We start from the raw sequence: 24,328 nt of genomic DNA, 5'->3' as shown, positions 1-24,328 counted from the left end.
GTTTACTTTAAAGTTGAAATAGAGTATAGCCATTCGGGGATATGATCAAATTTCAACTGTTCACCTGGAATATTTTCATCATTATGGATATATGTGAGTAAGTATACTTACATGTAGTAAAAAACAATATATTTTTATTTTGAACTTCCATGCACTTCTGCATAACATTTCTTTTATTCAGATCTTGTTGCATACTTAGTAAGGGAGCAAAGAGTTTACCTAAAAGGTTATAGCTTTCCTGTAGAATGCACTGTCCAAATCTCATTTTCAAGATCTCTTAGGAAGAAAAAGTTTAACCATAGTCTGAATGAATGTCCACGCCTGCTTTCATGCTGTGAGTTTTGCCAGCCTTTTCTCTGGTAGGTTTAAACAACTGTTCTGCTTATCAAAAGGTGACTCTGAGAAAGCAGTGCTCTTTGAGGACACTAGTGTGAAAACTGGCTGTGAAATTTGTCTGACACATACGGCGGGCACAACTGTAGCTGTTGAATAATGTTAAAGGAAAGCATAAAAAAAAAGGTTGGAAGGCTTGACCTGTACTGTGTGTCTACATAAGCAGCTACTGTATTTACCCCGAGAAGGGCTTGTGAGGGCAGACTGGGGAGAAAATGGTTTCTGCAACCACATATGAGTAGGAAAGAGAGACAAGTGTGTCCTACAACCTGAGTGCACTGTCAAGAAACACTGAGAGAAATCATCTACCCTACATCAAATCTACCCTCATTTATTTCCCTCTAGCCAAAACTAAACCTTTTCTGTCTATGGAGCAACACAGTTCCTTAGTGAGCTACTCAAGACAGAGCCTAATGAACTATCTAAGGAATCAGCAGGGTTGAGGAGGCTCAGCAGAGCATCCATCTGGTAAAGCTTTGCCTCTGCAGGGCTGGGTCATGTGGCACTATCCTTTGTGCCACGAAGAGGTACCTGCTCGACTGGAGCCAGTTTGTGTCGCTCTAACAGGATGCACATACTGTGTCTTGCCCCCATATTCATGTGCAAAAGCACGTTAAGGGATCTTGGTGACTGCAGATTGAAATACCTGTTCAATAAAAGAACTACAACCAAGGGCTCTTAATGTAAGCACATACTAGAGCAAATGTGTCTGCATTGAACAAGTAGTTTTTGAGACAATACACACACATTTCTTTTCACTTTTCCCTCCAATGTTCTTTAACATAAGGACCTTTATCAAACTTTTCCTGAAAGTTGCTCATTAACTAGAAAGTGAAAAGAAAGTGCTTTCCCATGGTTATGTTAGACTGTATTACCCTCATTATCCTCTCAAGAACTTACTCAGGGAGTATGTGAAGAGGTAAAGAACAGAGGTATTGCTTGTGTCTCAGCAGCTAAGAAATCTAAAATATATATTTTTTTATTAACATGAGGTAAGAATCATGTCAAAAGGATTAAGAAATAAGTTTGGACAAAGATGTTTCAAGATCACAATATGTTCTCTTGAGATATTTCAGTTAAAGTGTGTAAAAAAATAACTTACTGTGAGACCTTTGAACTACAGCACCCAGTTTTAGAATAATATTATTATCTTGAGTTTGAAAGGATCTTAAAATTTATCTAGTTTCAGACGTTTTGTTCCATTTAGTCAAAAATCATCTAGTTTCAGCTGCTCAACAATCTTTGAAGTGTTACAAGAGGAGCTGGAAACAAGGGCAAGAAGCCCCTGCTTTCGTAGGTGGAGGTTAGTGAGAATATCCCTTTGGTCAGTTTGGATTATTTGGATTATTTTGTCCCCCTTGCCAAGCTCTTGCTATCCCCAGCCTACTGAGGGGTGGTGGAAAGTTGGAGAGACAATGCTGTGCCAGTGCTGCCCAGCAGGAGCCAAAAACACTGGTTATCAACACCAGTGCAAAGCACACCACTGTGAGGGCTGCTGTGGCGAAAATGAACTCCATCTCAGCCACACCCAATGCAACCTTATAAATAATGTTAGTAGTATTTTCCCTCTTTGAAAAGAAAGGAGAAAGCAATCTAGGTAGACAAGTAATTCTTTTAAATAGCCTGTGTAGCAGGTACTTCTCTGGAAAGCTTAAGGCTAGAGCTCATCCTTCCAAGTGACAAGATAGGACTGACCAGTAGAGTTAAAGCAGAAAAATTTCTCTGGCACAAGGAAACCAGTCAAGGATCTGATTTAGCAAGGGTGTGAGCATGAGTAAAGTTGCATGTGCAAATGTTAGAATGATTGCAACTTTATTATGTATCACACAACTTTTCAGATCTATCTCTAAATAAGGCGTCACTGCCATATTTTTCTTTAGAATGTGTGGCATACCTTGTTTTGCACAGGATGATCAGCAGTTTATTGCTTTCAAACTGACCAACTGGTTGCTCAGCTTTCGTAGATGGGCTGAAATACACATCTTTCTGGGGTGTCAAACAAAGGACCAGCAATCAGTGACATTTCATATATTGCACAGTTGTCTCTATGAAGATTAATACCTTTGCCATCTCATTTTCTGTTGTTAACTCAGTTTATATCCACACCTGTTTGATCCTATAGAACAGAGAAAAAAACCTGTGAGTGTAAGTTATGCATAATCTCTTATGTACCTCTCATGTGCCGCTCATTAATCAATCCTGCTAATTAAGACGTCCATTTTCTTCTATAATTAGGGTAGAAGAGAAAGAAGTATTCTTAAAAGATATCCAGAGGAGAAGCTTTCACAAGTAGCTGTATGGCAATCAGTGACTAGAAGGGTTTCTGAAACCATCAATACTTATGCAGCTGGGGGGCTGCCCAGGTTGATTCCATCTGAGATATCCTGTTAATCTCACTATCAGTCTATTCCAATCACTAGCAATCAGTGAGCTCTGTCATCTTCTCATGTCTGCCCTGTTCTCCAGCCTCTGCTGCATCCTCTATTGTTCATGGCCCTATGGTCCATGGGGCTTCTGTGGCATTCCTGGAATGGACTTCCATGGGCCTCGGTCACTAGCATGCTGTTGCATCCTACAAGAAGCAGAAATCCTAACAGGTCTCAGGGGCACTGTCACATTTACTGGGGAAAAGAAAATAAATATTTTGAACAGCCATGAAATCAGTTTAAAATAACTAGTTTAACACCCCCAGCCAAAAGGATGAAGTAGGTGATGACAGCTCAGCACTATGTCATCAACTTTGTTCAGATTGCTGCAGGCAAGAGTTTCCCCAGCGAGTGCCCCCCATGGTGCTGCAGCCCAGGGAATTGCCCTGGTTTGTGTCTCAGCAATCTCAGCAGCTACAGCAGGTGACGTGGGAGGCTGAGGTCATGTCCCAACAGGTGAGCGCTATGCAGCTCCCTTTCAAAACAGGGTGGGAGACAGCTTTCTTTACAAGTGATAAACATTTGTGCTGGCAGGCAAGTTCAAACTTCTGTGATTGCACCTCTGCACATTTCTGAATGAATTCTAAGGCAAAAAAATTAAAGCTGAGACCAGAGATACCCAGGCCTTCACCTGTCTGTATGCGATAGCCAGCAGATTTGGTGGGAGCCAGACTTGATTTGAATTGAGAAAAATAGTGCCTCCCTGATGCTTGGGAAAAAGCTGAAGAATTTTTTATATCTCAATACATGTGGGAGAGCAGTGGTGGAAATCTTCATCAACAATTTTTCAGAAGCTTGATGGATGCCAAATCAGCTTAAATAGCTAAAACAGTAATCTTTTTTCAAACCAAATAAATGTGAACCATTCATAAATAAGTTGTTAAAGTCTGTTGTATAATAAAAACAAATTTGATTGTAAAGATGCAATTTTTCTACTGCTGATTTAAATTTAATTTCTACATATCTCAAAGTGTTAGTGAAGATTTCATGCCAAGTAGAGGGAGACGAAATGATATGTTGGAAGCAACATACTATCAAGACTGAGTTGTCATAATTTCACAGTCTCTTCTGTCCCCTGTCCTGCTTTATGTCTGTTGAGTTTCTCTCTTGGAAAGCTCAGAGCGCTCGTATTATTCTGGACTCTCAACTCTACTCTTTGTTTCTGAAGTACTTTTGTGTGCTTTTTTTGTATATTATATACTTACATACCATATATTATATATAATATACAGTATATTATATAATTTTTGCATATTTTTAATATTTAAACAGATTTCTGGCATCTTGGCTTGAATCTTTTAAGGAATCTTTTGCTTCTTCCAGTTTTTTATTTTTTCTTCTTGCAATTTACGTTATGACTACAACATAGAAATTTCAGATAAAATGATACAGGAATATATTATAGTTACTGCCATAGGAATATGCTCTTTGTTAGGATATACTTCAAGTAACAGTAAAAAATCTGTCATGATACAAAAAAAAAACCCCACATTACTGCAAAAATATTTTTCCTCAGCAGAACTAATATCTTCAGCTACTCTGCAAGGCTTGTCTCAAGTCAAAGTTAGTGACTTCAAAAAGAATCCTTTTCTGTTCTTGTTTATATCAGCAATTTTATATGTTTTCTCTTTTTTAATCTACTTTTGCTGAGCAGGACTAAATCACCTGCAAAAGGTTATCGGTTTAACATAGCCTAAGAGGGATGAAAGGAACCACAAAGGAGTTTCTCTGGTCAAATAATACTGAAAGTCCAATATTGAAATTACCTGGCGCAATTACCCTGAAATGAATTAAAAATAAATGTTAAATGAACCTGCCTGACATTTGTTCTCCTCCAGTCAGTCGTACATTTTATTTGTTGTATTGCCAGGACAGAAAAGGAACCAAAATGCAAGTCTCTGGAAGGAAATTCTTAATTAAAGAAACAATTCAATCACTTTGACACAGAGTTAAAAGAATGTTTTTTGTGTCAATGCTCAGTGAGTTATAGCAAGTCCAGTTGATAAAATGGAAACACTATTCCAACTTGTTTAGAGTAGGTTTTGCAAATAATACCAACAACTTTAATTCCTCTTGCATGTATTTTCCTCTTAAGTCTGTAAAATTTGAGCTTTATGACTTTGGATTGTGATCTGAAATGGAGAGGAATTTTCTGCAAAGACAGTGTTCAACAGCTAGAAAAAGAAAAGTTGAAAAGTTCAATTACTTCTTCAAGAGAAGTTTGTCAATTTGACATGAAGAAAACAATTTAAAATTCATAGTAAAAAATTGGAGGTCTCAGTTTCGGATGATATCCCCTCATGCATCCTGGTTTTAAGCAAAAAAATGATTTTGCAAGCATTGAAATATTAGGCATGTATGTAGGAGTTTGCAGTAGTGGGTTCTAAATGAAAATGTAATCTAATGAAAGGGAAATTGGTCTATTCTTTTCCCAGAATAGAGTAATTTCTTAAAATAGTACAATATGTAGTGAGATAATATTTTTATTGTAATTATATTTCTCCTGAATCCTGTTCTATTGTGATGCCTTGCATTTGTGAGGTTGCAGTACACTTGTCTGTTACTACTCATAAATTGTCTGGGGCCTAGGATGTACCATGACCCTCAAATTTAACACTTTCTCTGAATAGGCTTTAAATGAGAATAGCTTTCCTATGGGCTACTATATGTGTACTTTAAAGGTATAAACCAGAAAAAAAAGTCCCCTGTTTGACAGTGACTAAGATGGTTGAGCTAAGCCCGTTATTCCGTGAGCTGAGGAAATGAACCTTGCTTCAATTCAGCTGGAGCCTCTTGGGAGAGTTGTCTGGCGCCACAAAACAAATTAGTAAGCAGAGACTGAAAACTATTAAGTTTATTTTAAGAATGTGTTGTCAGAGATCTAATAAATTTACTTGTTGCTGCAGGCCATGCATATATGAAGCCTTAACTAATCCAGGTGGTGTTTTCTTTCCTTCAGAGGGAGGTGCAGGGTGTGGGTCTTTAGGAAAAAGGTATTGTGCTTTAGGTAATGTGGGCATTGTTTAATGATAGACATGACAGTGGTATGTTTGGGTTTTCTCTGTTAATGCTCACAAGGCAATTTAAATTAATTTTCCCACGCAAAGTTAGTTAGTGACTTCACAGAATGGTAATTAGTTTAATGACAGTGTGGAAATAACTTTATAGTAACAGAATAGTTCTTCAAAAACAAAATAGATTCCTATTGGTGCCATGCTTAAATATTCCACAGATTACTTTTGAAGTGTTTAAATTTCCAAGTTTACCATATTACAGTTCAGGACCAGTTGTGTCTTTGGGTTTTCTCAGGACCCTCCTGTGTCAAGAAGACAACTGGGTTTTAGTTAGCTGTAGAGACCGGTGCATTGAACACACTCCCATTACATTCAATGGAGTGGATCAAATCTTTCCAGAAGGTGATTCAGCTGCGCAGATAAGATGTGCCTGCAGTTCCTGAAGGTGTAGTTCTTTCAATTTCTTGTGCCTAGACAGCTAACTTTAATTAAACATACATCTTTTATAGGATAGCAATAGATGATATGAATCCTATGTCTATGACAGATCTCTTGTAAGGATCTATAAGGCAGGTCTCTGGTCTTCACCTTTTGTGGAACAGGAGCCAGTTGATTATGTTCCTGTGCTCTGGAACCTGAGCAAAAACATAATGTGTTTGGCCAGGAGTGTTTTTTTCACTGGAGGTATTGAATTTATTTGCTCTGAGTTCTTTTCTGCTCAGAAGCAGTGGTCATCCTGTAGAGCTGGTCCCTTGCTTACAGCACAGAATCCAAAACCAGCAAGTGGATCTTTTGGATTCCCTAGAAATCAGTCACAAACTAAGTACTTAATATGCATAAAGGCTTTCCAACACACACAGTTCTCCAGCGTCTTTTTTTGATGATTCAGATTGGGTTGCTCTTTATCCACTTTGCTCTTTTCCTTTGAAAACTCATAGTCTCTTGGTACAGCCAATAGAGTGACAGTGTCCTGGCACTCAGTGAACTAATTTCTACAGAGCTGATTTATACTGAAATTAATTTAAAGCTATGAAATTAGTTGGCTGAAGAGACAGGGCATATTTGCTTGCACAGTTTTAGTTAATTCAAATCAGGTTAATCTCTTAATCAGAACCCAGTTAATCTACAGAAGAACTGGACATAGACTTAAATTATGAATTCCTTAAATTAACCCAGCATGAATCTCCAGACTGCACCTGGAGACATCCTTTGTGATGCTTAGTTGAATTTTACAAGGATCCAAATTTAATACGCACTAGGTAACTTTGACATTCATGTCTTGTCTCTCAGTTCCCCTTCCTTTTTGTAACAAAGCAGCTACATGGTATTCTTCAGATACTTCTTCTGCTACATTACTTCAGCTATTTGCTTACACTGAGCCCTGGCAAATGTGGCCCTTCCAACTTGTTTCTAGGGGGTAGACATAAAAAGGAGTTATAGAAACTACTGAAAGATGGAAACTGTCTGCAGTTCATTGGATACGAGCAATTACACTCCAGGCAAGCTAAGTCCGTAATGCTGGGACATGTGTGTTTTCTCATGAGAAGTTCAGAGAAAGCATTGTTTTAGTCCCTAATCACTAGGGGCTGGTTTAGGGGGTTCGTTTTGGCTGTTCTGCAAAAATATTGAGTTACAGTGGCAGATAGACTGCAGGAGGGTGCAGAGTTCAGTAAGTTATTTTAGTGATTGGGGTCTATTTCAGTATACTTGAAAGACACTTATAAAGGTGGAGCATTTTAAAGCTTTTCTAATCTTAGGATATCTTATGTATTGTTAAAGTCAATTCAAGAGTTTCTAGAGTTTCTAGAGCCATAAACATATGTTATGTGCTGGGTTCACTTAGGTAAATGGAAGTAAAGACATCAGAATTCACTTCTGCAATTTCCATATGAAATTAAGTCAGTTTTACAGGATATTCCCTTGCTGATGGTCATAGCAAGAAGGAATAGCATTTGATCATAGAATCATAGATCAGTTTGGGTTGGAAAGAACATTTTCAGGCCATCTAGTCCAATGATTGACTCAATGCTCTTAATGCATTGAGAGCAAAACATTTATTGTCTACTTTATTACTGGGGCCAGTGGGGGTGGGGGAGGGTTAATAGTTTGGCAGAAAAAAAATATTTACTTGAGACCTTTGCCTTTCTAACCTGAAGCTAAAATGTACTGGGACCATTACACAGTACAGTAAATCAGAGTTGTTGAAGCTATGTGCCTTGAACTGGACATATAATGTCTATATATTTATTCTGAATCACCTTCTGTAGTCAGGTAAAAATAGGTTTATACATTCCATTAATGACTAGAAAAATTGTGTGCAGGAGTGGAAAGTGTTGAGGTTCACAGGAAGCTTCATGGCTAAATAGGGAATCATGATGCTGGGGACTAAAATTTCTGCACTTCACACCAGATTTTGCTTCTAATACACTTGCTGATGTAACTTCATCCTGGTATATATTAACTGACTTGGCACAAAAGAGGCTAATCAGAGATTAGAATATGGAACAGTTGTCTCAAAACAGACAATTCCCTGTTCTTCCCTCTCTCTGTATCTTTGAATTCAAGTTCAGATGTGGGTTCCTGTTTTCAGATGCTTCATGTCCCTACTGCAAAAAGAAGGATAGGGTAGTGTCAGCTTAAATAACCCTGTCTGAATGAGGCACCTGATAGGGCCAAATATTCAGAACCAAGGAAGAAAGAGTGCAGCAGACATGCAGACATGCAAACAAGTCAGCAAGTATTGCATTGCTGTACAGTGATCCCTGAAATGCAGACAGATTGTTAATACGTCACACTTGCTTTGATTCTCTTTATTAACATCCTTTTGCAGGGTGTTTAGAAAACAAAATAAGAAGAGGAAGGAGAAAAGACCAGTAGTAAAAATTTTGAACAAATTTTTTTTTCTTGGTGCTTTATTTACCAGTTGTTTTTTCCCACTCTTTCTTGTTTTTGAAGTATGTTCTTTGTCCTGGAGGAGTTTCTGGGTTGTTTTTTTTCCCCATTAAGCAACCTTAGCTAATGACTAAAGAGAGCAGATACCTCTTTAAGTATTTTTTTAATCCTTTAGAGATTGTACCTTGAAGCTCTACAGGTCTCAGATAGCTGTGTTTGTACAGACATACCTTGTGCACACAGTGAGTCTGTGTGGCTGCAGTTATGCGGGGTAGGCACTCTTGTTGATTCATCTGATTTATGCCATGGATACTCAGCAGGGAAGTCAATATCTGCATCAAGATGCATCAGTTTCTGTTGTGTCAATAAGTGAATACTGAGGTGCAGATATATGCTTTCATTTAGGAATTGGGGTCTGGGGTAGCTCCTAGGGACAGCAAAACTACAGACTTTCCTTACAGAATGGTCATTTTTTATGGCCCCTCAGGTCAACAGTGCTCAAGAGACACAATTTAATGTTAGAAATATTTTTTAAACTGTCTTTATATAGCTTTGTGATCTATGTAGAAAACCAGAACCGATTCTCTCCTCCTCTGAGCTCTTTGCACCATGATAGAAAGTTCTGGCAATCTAATCTGTATTTTTTCATGGAGGATTTATAACTTTGAGGTATCTGAGCAGCATGGCTCGAAAGATGAATGCTTGAATGGGAATATTAATTTAAATATTTTCCCTTCAAGCAGTCGACTGACCAAGTCCTCCTCCCCATCCTCTTTTATTCATGTTGTGTAATTGAAACTGTTTTTTCCAGATGACTTGATCTTTTTAGGAATTTCTTGTTTGATGACCTATGCAAAAATAATGCATCATTGTTTTCTGACAGGCAAGCAATTTGCTGACAGGATTTCTATAAAGACCTAGATATAAAGGTTATACCTACAGGTTATACCTATCTTTGCCTTGTCATATACAGGCAAACCTTTTCAGAGGGTTTTGTCCTCAAAAGCCTCAGTCATGAGGTTGCTTTTTGACTTTGATACTTACCTTCAGTTTCTTAAAAAGTTTCTAATGTGTCTCACAACTCTTGCCACTTCATTTCTCATGAATCTCTCACTGCACCACCTCCTGTCTAGCTTCTGATTTAGCACCGCTGCAATCTGATCTCTGGCAAAATTCAGGAAACAAGTTTTCATGCCTCGCTTTGGCATCATCTTGCCAGCCACATCTCATTGACTCACAGGTCCTTTGGATTTACCTTGTTCTGACACTGCCCTCCTTCCATTTGTGTAGTTTAAAAAGTAATGGCTTCCCTCTGGACTTCTGATGTATTTGTACTGCCAGCACTTGTCTGGGAGAGCAATAAAAGCAAAACTGTCACTGGGGTATAGCAGCTTAATGATTTGCCCAGCAGCTAAATGTCTGACTGTGCCCAAGGGCAGAGCTTGTAAGCAGTGCACAGTCCATCTGCTGATAGAATTGTAGGGCAGATGCTTACTTTAATAGTGAACCAAATTAAAGTGGCATGTGCTGTTTATTTCTGACTTTTTATAACTTCTAAAAGCTACACTCTTAATATTCTTCACAGGTGATGTGTTTGTGAGGTGCTTGGCTCTACTATGTTATAGCAGTTTCATCTGGATTAGGCAGGGAGGAATTCATTTTACCCAGGATTAGATGTCTGTAATAAAAGTATCTACAATGTAAAGGGTCACAACATGAATTTTTAAAAGCTGCAGAGGAAAAATGCATGCATTTTTGCATATTTCAAGGCAAAGCTAATCTCTTTCAAAAATAAATGCCTGAATCAAGTCATAGCTTTACAAAATGCCTCTTTCCTGGGTTTGGGTATTAAGACAGTTTAGGATTTCTACCTGAAATAAATTAAGGTCTATCATATGCTTCTTGCTTTTTGTTAGAGGTCTGTGTTTTATTCTATGGGACTGTGAAATGGCTTGTAAAAATTAGAAAACGTCTTTTGAACATGAAGAAAAAGCACAAAGTAAAGGCACAAAGATTTAAAATACCTTTATTCTTTTCTTAAAATTTTAAAGCTGATGGGTTTAGAATTGCACATTCTAAATGGTGAACAGTATATATTTCAGGGACTGAAGTAGGTCTGTAAAAATGGAGGCTTGCTGTAACCCCCTTAAGAAATACACTTTTTTGTTTGGTTGTTGGGGGTTTTTTAATCCTATGAGAAAAAATAGAAAGAAACAGCTGAAAGCAAGAAATAGATGTAATGAAGGCAATACTAAATCTTTTTTATTGCCTTTCTTGTGCTTTTTTTCTTCCTAAATTTCATTCATAATAGACCTGTATGTAAGATGTAGATTGTGTGTTCTTGTCCACAGTACATTTAACCTTGAGTTCTTTGGATAAGAGAACAAATTATGCCGGATTATTTTTTGCTTTCTATCCTCTGGTTAGAATATCTTTTGTTTAAAAGGATGCACTCTACTAGAAAATTTTCCTTTACCTGGGCAGTTTCAAATATCTGACATTCTCATCTGAAGTAAGCTCATGCAGCAGTATTTCTTCTCATTAATGGTACAAATAGGTTCTCTCTCCTCCAAAAGACTTTAAATTTCCATCCTTTTTATATGCCAGAAACTTCTATCCTTCTGTTAAATTGTTGTCAAATTGGGCAATGCATTTCAGGGTGGCACACGAATGGCTTTTCTCACGGGATTAGAGAGCAAGGCATATTCTGTTACATTTGTCTCCAGAAATTAGTGCGAAGACAGCACATACGGCAAACCTAATGCAGGTGCTGTTGTAGCTGCTGCTGTAACACTATGGCTGCTGGTTCCCTGTGGTGCTCTTTAGTTTTTGATATGTGTGCTTGCAGCCTTCCCCTTTGTCAGTAAAGATAGGGATCAAAAGAGCAGAAAGGAGCAGGGTGAGGAGTGCAGGGAGACACTCCAGTAACCATTTCCCTCCTTTCATTTACACAGTACCTTTGCCTCCCTGTGAGATTGCACAACTATAGTTCCTGGGTTTTTTCTAGTAGGTAGGTCAATAAGAACCATAGAGGCTTATCTTTGAAGCAGAGTGAAAGCATTGCTTTCAGTGAGTGGCTGCCTCATTTTTCAAGAATGGAAGAAACTAGAAGGGGCACCTTCATTTGTCGCTTCCTCCAGTAGTTAAGCCATGAATTAATTTAAACGCTTAGATATGTCTCTCTTCTGTTCAGAGGAATTACTTCCTCCAATCACCAGCTTGGGTATAGAAGAGTTAATTTCTAAAGGAAATTTCTTGCACATTTAAGACAGCTGTTACCTGAGCAAACCTTGTTCTGTAGCAGCACCTTGTGGGAAAGAAATCAGACTACAGTCTCCCACACAGGCCAGCATTCCCAGAAGACAGTATCCAAGTGAGCGTCCCCCATCAGTGAGCTGAGCTGCTAAAGAATTATTGGTTATTGCTAAAGAACTTATGGGAATCTAGAGTAATAGAAAGCACATCCATTAGGATGATATACAGAAGGCATCCCAAATACACTTTTATTTATTCTTGATCTTTTTCTCTTGAGATATAAGAAAATTAGTGCACTATGTTTGTATGCATCTAAGAAAAAAAATAACTCCTGTGTGTAGAATATGTGTTATGATTGAGTCTTTACTTGTAATTTCTTAGTTTTAAATCTTTAAAACCTTTGGCATGTGATGCCCAGATAGATACATACCTTACCCAGGATACAAGGTTGCATTAACTTCAAAAGACAAAGTAATTTAACAGAAATTAAAAGTTATGATTACATCTTTTTAATTTTGTTTTGCAGGAGGCAATAAGCTGAAGAATCAACATTTTCGCCTAAACTGGGCATGGATCTCTTTAGAAAAGGAGTATTACTTAGTAAATGAAGACTCCAAATATCTTGATGTTGTTCTTAAACGGAGAGGTTACCTGGGAGATACCTCTTTTATAAGTAAGTTCAATTCTAACCTTGTCAGTTGCTTCTATAAATCATCTCCTAGCCAGCTGATATAATGTATCAATACAACTGTCCTATAACTGCTGTTTCATGATAAGCAAACTATATTCAAAGGAATACGATTATTTATTAAAGAGTGTGTCTTTTATATTCTATGTATATGATTTCTTTAGTTCAATAATGAAATTTTGCCTTTAGTGTTTTGTTGGGTTTTTTCTATCTTCTGCAATTAATTTTTGAGTAAACAACCCAAGACACGGTCCTTCTTTCTTTGATTTGATTGATACCACTGTTAATTTGTTTCAGAGAATACAGGTCTTACCCAGGTCTTCTTTTCCCTATAATGAAAAACTGCAGTTGTAGCAGTGGAAGAGACAACAGTAAACATATATCATTTTCCAGGCAGGCTGTTGTGAGCTGCTCTGACCAGCAGCATTGGGCATTAGGCTCATTTTCTTCACTTAGTGTTGGCAGTCAACTGAGGCTGATACAGGAGGTGTTGAAAACTGTTTGCAGTGTTTGGGGAGGGAAAAGGTGAAAAAAGGGTTGTGTTATCATGTTCTGCAACCTCACACCTGTTTCTGTCTTCTGGATCTGTTTCCCCCTCTGATGCATTTCCATCAGGGAACATTATCCTTGTACAATTTCGCATTGAAACCTGTGGTGAGTTTACACTGCTTAGAGAAAACTCAATTTAAAGCTGTTTCTGCAGAGATATGTAAACATTTGCCTGGCAAAGTTCTGTTTAGGGCTTTTTCTGATTAAAAATCTGAGTTTCAGGTAGCGAGATGCAGTAGGGACACATATTTTAGGATGAGATTTAGGAGATACAGACCTTAACCAACATGATCTTACTTAAAAGACTCTGTTTTGAACAATGAACCAACTTTATTTCTTTTGATGAAAGAAAAAGAATGGAAGAGATAAATACATAGTTAAGCATGTGTGGTTTAAATTGATTACTAGTACTGAATGACAGGTACTGATGTGATTTCTGATCCTTCAGATAGAGACTTTACAACATTTTCTACCTATGGATTCAAGGTCAGTTTCAGTATTGAGCTGACTGAAAAATCTGCAAAACCAGCTTGAGTAACTTGCCTCTGACTACCTTAATCCTGCAAGTGGAATTACAGAATTGGAAAGAGCATAAAACATACTGGCCAAGATGCTTACTGGCCTTTCTGGTCTGTATGCAGTGCCAAAGGGGCTGAAGGTTTATAAGTTGTATAAAATTGGCTATGACTTAGAACGAGGCACAAGCCTGAAAAAAGAAAGCCAAGGTTTGTAGGGAAAGGTCACGTGTTTCAATACATCAAACAATGCAGCTGGAAGAAACACAGAAGGGAGAAGTTTAAAGGTTGGGTTGTTTTTTTTCCTGAAAACCTGAGAAAAGATTGAGATTTCAGTTGTACTGTGGGATTTAAACAAGGCCAAACACATTGGGAGCTGGAGACAGTTCTCAAATACTTCCTAATTTCCTTGAGGGTCTTTTAGAAAGCCTTAAACTGGGAGTAAAATGCCTGTGAAAACCTTTTTCAGAGCAGTCTGAATATGAGGCTGAAAGACCTGTGCCATCTCTCTGGATTGAGCTGTTTGAATTTTTTCCTATGGATCTGCAGCTTCAACTTCATTTTAACCTAATGATTGTTGTTATGCAATCAATGAAATAAGAGGATAATAATTTTTAAAAATTCTTATTCCAATGGGAATAAGGGCAATGGTTCAGGTTTTGCATTTTCTTTCATTTTTATTCAGTATATTTTCCTTTGTGTCTTTGTATTTTCCTTAGTGTTCCCTTTAAAGTCTGAAATTTCCAGGGGTGTTTTTATTTTTTCTAAGAGAAATAAAAATCTTCTAGGATTTCAGGCAGGATGCTATTTAAATGTTCTAGAAAAGAAGAGAGCCCAGAGGACTAAAAGGAGAAAGTCTGTTGTCCTTTTTTGACATCCATAATCGAATTATGGGGAAATGGAAACTTGATGTAATTCCAGAGAATGTAGAGTTTTTCCACCTCTATGTGTGACACACAAAAATAAATTGATCAAGAGTGATGGATTTAGTTTGAATGTTCTCAGTTTGTTGAAAGTATATTTTTTCTACACATCTTTTAAAGATGACACAACGGGAGAAAAATTTCCAGTGATGTTTATAATGACCTGAATTTCTGATTTTAACAGGTATTAGCACCAGAGATGGTACTGCCAAGAAAGATAAAGACTTCAGAGGAAAAGCCCAGAAGCAAGTGCAGTTTAATCCTGGTCAAACCTCAGCTACGTGGCGAGTACGGATATTGAGCGACGGTGAACATGAGCATTCTGAGTCCTTTCAAATTGTTCTTTCTGAGCCTGTCATGGCAATTCTGGAATTTCCTGCTGCATCCACAGTGGAAATTATTGACCCAGGAGATGGTGAGAACCTTTCCAGAACTGTACTGCAAGTATGTGCATATACCAAAAGATAAACTGGAGGGCAAATGCTGTGAGTAACAGTGGATACTAAAGGTTAACTGTCCTCAAAATATTTCTGAAAAGAGTCTTGGGCATCAGGTAGCCATTTGTCTTCTATCACTTTGGTGAAGGGCTTACTCAGGTAGCTATTTTTATGAAATACATGCATTTTTTATGATCTGTTATTTCTAGGGGCTCTGGTTTTTTTCATTTTGGGTATAACAGGTTTTCCATTAAATGTGTTTGCAGACTGAATGTGTCTGAAGAGAAGGCTGGAGGATGATTTGATTTACTCTGCCACAGTAATTCATGTGGGAGAGGATGGTATAGGAAAGTCTAGCCTGGTTGATCACAACAGGTTTGGTCTTGGAGCAAACTATTTGCATCTCTTAGGCCTTGATATCAGCCTGAGAAGCTCAGTAATTGTGAAGTTCATTAGACCAAGTGTAGCACACACTGTGTTAAGAACAAATAAAATTACGGTTAAATATAAATTAAGAAATAAGCTGATTAAAAAAAAAATTAAAAATAAGTAGAGCATGCTCTGGTTGCTTTACATCTGTTCAGCTGCATCCAGGTGCTTCAACCTGTGGGCTATAGTCACTCAGAACTGTCCTTAAGAAATCTTTTAAGTGCTGGATGATCATTACAAATTTAACTATATAGTCTTCCCTAATTTACTTTTTAAGAGTGTTGGGCATGGAAATTATGAGATGTGTCTTAGTTCCTGGTTACAAATGCAGGTTAAACCAGAGCTTATCTCACATCCATTTTTAATCACTGAGAAAAAATAGTGCTTAACTTGAATAGCAGCATGTATGAGACACAGAAATTGCTTGAAAATGTGTTAAATCTCATCTTTTCTATGATCAGTAAAATAGCACAGTTAAAAGTAATTGGCTGAGTCTTCTTTATGCCAACAACTGTATTTTATATTTCTTACAGTAAGATAAAATTTTTGCAGTCCCAGAGAATTTGTATTAATCATACATAAAGTGAAGTTGCAGAGGGCAAAATCAAATGCACAGCTGCAAATCAAAGAACACCTAGAAGAAAACTAGATGGAGAACTTTGAGGGGAAGGACTGTGTTTACTAGCAGTCTCTTGAAGCTCAGGGTTTACAAAGATCACTGAATAGGAACCATCAAAAGTTTCATTCTGCTTCCAGTGAAAAAATCATTGATTTGAATGGTGTAGCTTTAGGATCAAAACTGTGAGTTTGTTCAGAAAGCTGTACCAGCCTCTCAGAGTATGGGACATTAGTTAATGTTTTATCCCAAATATAAATTGCATAGGGATGTGGTTTTTCATACTGGCTGTGATGGTGTAGCTCATTCTCCTCCAAGCTTTTATGTTGTTCATAAGGTCTGTTAAACTTTTGTAGTGCCATTGTACTCCTAGTTGAATAATTATGAGAGAGAGAGAGAGGAAACTGAATAAATCAGATTCCTGCATGTTTTAGAAGGTATGAGTTTTTTATTTTGCCAACTAAATTCTAATGGGATTTTTTTTAATACTTCCATTTGCTTTACTTTAAAACAAAACAAAAAAAAAATAGGACTTTGATATTTTTCACGTTGAATTTTTGTCTTGCCAGAATAGTGAGTAGCCTAGATGTTATCAAACCTGAATTACAGCATTTTTAAGGTAGGCTTTTGACCTTAAGTCATGCTAGTAGTAGCTGAAGAAATAAAACCTGGAACATGTTTTCAAAGAAGTCACTTTACAATTTTCAGAACACTGTTTGCCATAGTACTCTGAAATGATGAAAAATTTACTTTGTTCAGTCAGCTGATATCACTTAATTTTATATTATACGGAATTATATTCTGTTTGGGTTGTAGTGACTAATGAAACTGTAAAGGTGCTTGATAATTATGTGCATAGCAACCTTTTGTTCTTGAGTTTTTGAGAGAACAACAAAATTGATCCTGAATCCCAGTAACAGCATAAAACCCCACAATCTGATTATATGAGCATAAAATAATGAAGGAGTTCAGAATGCATCCTAGTGGATTTTTTCCCTGAAAAATGATCTGATATCCTTATGTCTGATACATTTTAGGGTGAGATTGCTTCTCAGACTTCACTGGCTGTATGGACTGGGTCTCCTTTTAGTAAAAAAGGAGTGCAGACAAGTAACCAACTCAAATCAAATGTGCAAGTCCGAGTAAGATGCCAAGAGCTCAACCTTGCTCCTCAATGCCAAATGATTTTCCTGGTTATTTTATTTTTTAAGTTAAAGAACTGCCCTGGTGAACCACAGCCTATGTGTGAGCTGTGCTATTGATGCTTCTGTATTTAACAGTTAATAATTAAATACCATGGAAATAATAAAAAGATAGACTTTGTGAATAAATTCTCCAAACACTGGCTTGCACCATTAATCCTAGATAAACAAATCAGTCACATTAGAGACCACTTAATAAGGACATGTGAATTCAGACCTAATGATGGGATTTTCTTTTCCATTTCTGAAACACTAAGAAAATCTACTTCTCTCACCCTCCAAGTTTTACTTATAATTTTGTAGCTTTGCCAATAAATGCAAGATATTTGTTGCACTATCAAAAATGCTCTTAGTTTATGTACAGGTGACTTTATGAGGTTCTTTTCTTTGCAGAATCAACGGTCTTTATTCCTCAGTCCACCTATACTATTGAAGAAGATGTTGGTGAGTTATTTATTCCAGTCAGAAGAAGTGGAGATGTGAGTCAGGAACTGATGGTCATCTGCTACACTCAACAAGGTAGTAGAATCTACTATAGAATAACAAAAAAGGCAAAATTGGAAAAGAGACAGAAATTTAAAAAATAGTTATTCTATCTATTTTCTGATAAAATAGTTTATAACTCTGTTAATTACTTTTTCATCTAAATATCTTCAGTCTCAACTGGAAACGTATTCATGTCTGCAATCTGTCAAAGAGTATTACTGAATGCAGTTTAAAAATCATCGCGGAGAGGTGAAGAGGATCTGTGTTCTTCATATTTCTGCAAGATTTTTATATGCAGCCCCATATATCTGAAAATGATGGGAACTGAAAGCACTGCAGTGATTGCCATGACTATCCTTCACTTGTTTTAATCTTGAAAAAAATTATACAAAATGACATTCCTTAACTGTCTAATTTGTCCTTCCTCTGACTTTTAGTCTCTTACTAATTTTACATGTGCAGGGCATGGGGTTTCTATACCTGTAGTTTTATTACTATTTTTTATTGGAAAGCTGAAGCAATATTTTGTGTAAAGTGATATCAGAATCTCAATAATTTGCTTTCATGAAATTCTATCTGCTCTAGCCCACTGGTATCTTCAATATGGGTCAAATGTACTAAGTTAACTGACAATCCTCACAGGGGCTATTCTGTTACTTGGTGTCTCTTATGATAGGCAAAATTCCTTCTGACTGAAAAGGTGCAAATGATTTGAAGAACCACATTTTTCCATTTTATTGTATACAAAAGTAGTACAGACCTCAGAATCAAGTCCGTGGACCTGGGAACTTGTCCACAGCCCATCTTATCACCAAAAATTAAACAGAAATTAAAAGATAATGAAAATAAAATATCACCTCTGTGAGGAGACTGTCATAACCATGGCATGTATAGTGACTGTTTTCCTTTTATGCCACAGGAACAGCCTCTGGCACTGCCCCAACCTCTGTGCTTTCCTACTCTGACTACATATCCAGGCCAGAGGATCACATCAGCATTCTACGTTTTGACAAAGACGAACAAGAAAAAATGTGTCGGATCGTCATCATCGATGATTCCTTGTATGAAGAGGCTGAGACCTTTGATGTTTTTCTGAGCATGCCCATGGGTGGAAGAATTGGCGCAGAATTCCCAAGTACTCGCGTTACCATTGTACCTGACAAGGATGATGGTAAGACATCATGCAATTGAAGTGATATTTCCAATGCAGGATAGAAACTACAAATAACATCACAATCAAATCAGCATGTAGAAAAAGGGTTTTGATTTTCTTCCTGCTGGTTAAAACACATGCTGCTTCCATCTTGAGATAAGAAAATACTATTGGAAACCTATGTGGGTTTTTGAAAGTATTTAGTATTGCTATTTCATTGTTTGAGAAAATCACGTGAGCAGTGATTCAGAGCAAGGAGTTGCACCTTTCTCTTCTGACACATTAACAGACCTAATCCAAGATGTCACCTTGCATGGGCAGCCTTGTTTCTGTGATTCTGTGTTCACAAACCTTTGGGCCCATTTGGTCATGCTGCAGAGGGCCCTATTGGTGGCCCTGAGGGGGCAGAAGCTGTCTGGCAGATCCCAAGAGGCATGTTTCTTCTGATTTTATGCATTTGAATTTCTGTGTAGAAGTGTCCATTTGTACTCTCTTTGTCTTTTTAATAAAGCAAATATTCAAATAAGAGTAATGTTACTTTAGAAATTGCCTCAGTAAGGAAATACTGACAGAATTATGTAATTTGTTCAACTGGTTAATAGCTTTAAGTTTTCAGCATTGCTTTGAAAGGGGCACTTCTGGTGGTGATTAGAAAAAGGGGTAGAGTAGAATCTGCACACAGTATCACCAACTGCTTTCAAAAATACATGTATTATTGCTGCCTCAAGCCTCTCCTTTAATGTCTCAGCATTGGTGTGACAACTCTTTTTCTATCAGAAGTAGCATGAAAGCTTCCTGGTACAATTTCCCTCATTTATGTGCGGAGTTCGGAGACTGACATCTCAAATGCAAATTCTGTGATAGGACTACTGATAAGCTGTTTAAGTCCTCTCTGTGAGGCCATGAACCATCTGTTGTGACACCATCATACTCCTTAAAGACTAAAGGGAGGAATTAGATAGTACAGTACTCTTTGAAAGTCTGATGCCAAAACAGACCATTATTATCAGCACAGTGATTTCTCTCTAGGTAAGGATACAAAAGGCAGCTCTTCAAGGCAGGAAGTCCACACCCATCTAATTGCCTCATAAATACTCATTCTGCCTGAAATTTCTCACCTGTAATCCTGTGACAGAGGTGACTTTGTTTTCTCTGTGCAGCATTTGGGTAATCATATAGCATTAATGACTACAACAGGTTGAAAAAAGATGTCTTGTAAAGTAAGAGATCTGATACTGAATGCAAGCCAAAATAAATCTTTATCTGACTCTGCTATTATAGCAAACATAAATTTTCATTTAGGAGCTTCTACAACAGTTTTATTTGTATGAATACATTTTATGAATTCATGAACTTTAAAATTTGTGCATAACAGAGTATAGAATATTTTGAGAGTATCTATTAAAAATATATATTCATGCAGAAGCTGATTCTTCAAAAATTGGAAGTGTTCTGACTGCTTAAAATATATGTGGAGAGTTTGGGATGGAGAGAATGATTCTCCAAGATACTAATTAACATCAGAAATGAGCTGAAATTAGACCATCTGACTTCAGTGGGAATCTCAGTTGCTCCCAGTCACAAGATAGTATAAAACTTAATATTTTATGAAACCCACACAAAAAATTAGGGAAGCAAATTAGAAATCTCTTTTAACACTGCTATTAGAAAGCAGAAGTAATTAATTTGTGTACCACTGTTCAGTTTTAAGTTTCTGCATTTATGAGCACAAATTGCCTCAGTGCTACAAACTTTTCTACACAAATTAACTTAACAAAGAATAATCTTATACTATTAATTAAAAAAGCAGGGGAAGTGTTTGGGAAATTAGAATATAATGTTTTCATTATGTAGCAACTGACATATATATGTTGGTAGGAGTAAAGAATATTTGGGATATTGAAAGATAAGGTGTCTTTGAAGGAAAGATTTGGAAGTCTTTTTTGCAATCACTTTTCTCTTTACACCCAAAATGTTGATATGTGGTATTTGGAATGATGTGACAGAACTCCTTTTTAGCTTTCTATATCAGTGAAAGAATTCCCACAAAGAATTCCAGCACATGCAGAAACTTAACAACAATTCACTTACCAATAAAATTTCCTACCACATTCTTTTTAGTTTGCATAAAAATATAAAGCATGAAAAGTCTGTATTTTGTTTCATCTGACATCTGTTGCACTGCCTTTTCTATAAAAACAAAGTACAGACTACAGAGTAGATAAATTATAGATTACACTTTGCATATTTATGTATTCACACACACTTAAAAATATATATGCAAGCACATATTTATGTAAGATGTGAGCAATTTAGCACCCTGGCAGTCATGATTGAAATTGTGCATAAATAAGTAGAGGATTTTAAGCAGCATTGGTTATTAATTATTATTAGTAAATTCATTTTACTAAGTTAAACCAGTGTGGTATGTGAAAAAAAACCAAACAAACAAAAAAGAATTTTCCTTTAGCTTTTAACAGTAAGCTTTAATTCAGATGTCTAAGAGGTCAGTAGAAGATTTAGCACATATATAATAGCCTATCAGCTGTAGTAATGCTGTAATGCTAAATTCTGTGGTCCACTTTTGTCTCTACTTCACATCTACTGATATATATTTCTGTTTGTTTATTTTCATCTTCTACTTAACAGAGTTGCTTTGGACAAATGTCACAGTGTGTCATGGAGTGATATTTCTGAGTAATGTGAGCAAATTAACATTATGCATTGACTTCTTCAGGCCAAACAATAGAAATAGCAAAGGTCAAAGTTTAATACTACATAAGATCTTTCCTATGGAACTCAAGTCAGCACTACCAACATTGCCTTATCTCCTTTGGCATTCAATGCGAATTAATTAGTTAACACTCACCTTCAGCACCTGCCATCCAGTCTTTTATTTCTAGAGAATCCCCTTAGGGTCTAGCTAAAATGTCATAGTTGCTGTATAATCATGGCAATAAAAAAAGTAAGAGGTGTGCTCTAGTGAACTACAATGTATTCACTAAATTCCAGACAACTGGAAAGTTTAATTGGGGATCATATAGTTGCGCTATGCTGCCAAAGCAAAATCTGGAAAAAAAAATTGTAGCATGTAGAATATGCACTGGTATATTTACATATTGTGAATGGTGGTTTTCAAATTGGTACTGCTATTGGGACATTTCCTAATTTGGAAGGGACTTTTCCTGATAGGTACTAAAGTTAGATAGAAAAAAATAAAAGGATTAAGTTAATGAAGTCAGCAGCAGAAAAAACATCACATCTTGGATTTCAAGTTACACATGCCACTACAGTTAAGGCACAAAAATGGTTTGTTTGAGTCAGATGTGATGGTTACTAACTGTGAACCATGGCAGAAAAGCATGCATAGGGAAAAGACCTATGTAAATCGTTCACTTCTGGGGTGGCACTAATCTCACTTGGCATTAGCCTCTAAAACTTTAGACATCCGATTCAAATAGTCTGTTACAGAATTCTTCTATAGTTAATGAAAAGAGATGTACTCCCAGGAAACATCCCATCCTAGGACAAGTATCTAAATTGTTGAGTTCAATCACCAGGGGTACCTGGTGCATCTGAATACATTGATTCATTGGTTTATGACAGTAGATCTAAACCCCACCACTGAAATTTAGTTTGCAATTACAAAGTGTAAGCACTACTGGGCATGAAGGACATACCTGTACTGCATGGAGAGCACAGAGTTCAGCATAAAGGTAATTTGAAGGAGGCACCTTACTTAATAGATAAATAGTCATCTAGGAAAAGGAAGAGGAGGTTAATGTGCACTTTTTACTCCCCTTGGACAGAGGAATCCTGAAATTCAGTCTTAAGACTCACACAAACACTCAGACCCTACTCTTCCATGGAAATGCCTTAATCCTCAAGCACTTAGCAACTAAACTAGATCAGCCTGGAAGTGCTCTCTGTTCTTCCAGCTGAAGCAGTGACTCTGAAATAATTTCATAGAGTGAGAAAAAATGAGCTCTAACTATTTCGTTAGTATTCATCTGGAAATGAAGAGCCTGTAATTTGGTTCCAGCACTAACAATGTTACTGTATTATATGCAGTAAGTCTTACAAAAAATGCTTTAACAAGCCTTGAGTTAAAGCTCTGCTTTTTCATGGTCCCAGTACTTAGACTGCTGTGCTAATGTAGACTCTTTTTTACTTACTTGGTTTTTGTTGTGGGCAAATTTAAAACTCAGTTTATAATCACATTTGGAAACCTGAAGAGGTGTGGTGAATGCAGATCTGGAAGTTTGCACTTAAGGGGAAAATGCTTACAATTATTTTGTGTGCTGCAAGTTTTTTGTAAGTGGCTGTCTCCCCATGTGATTTTAATTCCATGCTACTGTATTTTGTGTTGCCGTGAGAGCACACAGCCTTACAGCCAGGCTGACAAACAGTCATCTTGCCTTAGTGGAATTGTTGAAGCCTCATGCTGTTCACAGCAGGAAGTACATTAAATACATTTCTTCCACTTCATTCACATTAGATGGGCAAGAAGCTGCTCACACATCTTCTTGACATTTCTGCATCAAGGCTGGGAAAGCAAAGGACTCAGGTTTGTGTTGTAGATTTGCTGACCATTATCTCTACACCTGATCAACAGAATCAATCACTCATACCATCCACATGACAGAGGATAGCACTGTCTGGGAATATTTTACAGATGAGTAAACTGGATGATAGTATCCTAATGCAGAAAGGGAATGTTGAGCTCAAAGAGAATAGATTAGTTATTCAGTCTTATGGAGATTTCCTTAAAACACTTGCTGTCACTTTCCATGCACTTAATTAAATTTTGCAAATCCTTAGACCATGTTCTGGAAATTGGTACCCAGCTTCCTTGTCCAGCTTCCTTGGAGTAGTAAAGTACATATTGATATTTACTATCAATAGCCTGAAAAGTCAGCACTGCAATGTTATGCTAGAAATGCATGCTTTGCATTGGCTTCTAGCAAGCAGGCAGTATGAACTAACTCTCAGTGTGTGTACTGAGTCAATTTTTCAGCTTGTGATAAATAAGTGTTTTATTAGTAACATAGTTTATCAGAGGAACGTCCTTATCTCACAAGGCTAGTTGGAATCTCCTTATTTCCATTGGTCTCCAAGGCAGGCAGTCAAATGTGCCTTTTTCTCTTTGCCAGTAGGTCTGTCAGACCTTAAACTGAACAGGTGGTTGATTAATCTTGGTAGTTAACATCTGCTAGTCTATTTGTCCAATTTTAATCACAATTTGAACACTACAGGCAGAGCATGCCCACTGTTCTGTTATGGACTGGAGTCAAGATTTGGCCAGCTATCCATCACCACTCTCTGAAGGTGCCTAAAATAGTGAACTAGT

General features: G+C 37.1%; 1 protein-coding gene across 1 annotated transcript in view; it reads left to right on the top strand.

Annotated features, from left to right (window-relative positions):
• The window catches only part of FREM2 (FRAS1 related extracellular matrix 2), a 124,606-nt gene that overhangs the window by 52,533 nt on the left and 47,745 nt on the right, over window positions 1–24,328 (top strand). Inside the window, exons 3-6 of the mRNA XM_015644459.3 lie at window positions 12,507–12,653; window positions 14,840–15,070; window positions 17,733–17,858; window positions 18,745–18,996. Of these exons, the coding sequence (XP_015499945.1) occupies window positions 12,507–12,653; window positions 14,840–15,070; window positions 17,733–17,858; window positions 18,745–18,996 (756 nt within the window). The remainder of the gene's footprint in view (window positions 1–12,506; window positions 12,654–14,839; window positions 15,071–17,732; window positions 17,859–18,744; window positions 18,997–24,328) is intronic.

Source organism: Parus major, chromosome 1, assembly GCF_001522545.3.
Source record: "Parus major isolate Abel chromosome 1, Parus_major1.1, whole genome shotgun sequence".
Lineage (NCBI taxonomy): Eukaryota > Metazoa > Chordata > Aves > Passeriformes > Paridae > Parus > Parus major.
This window is presented reverse-complemented; position numbering and strand designations above follow the sequence as displayed.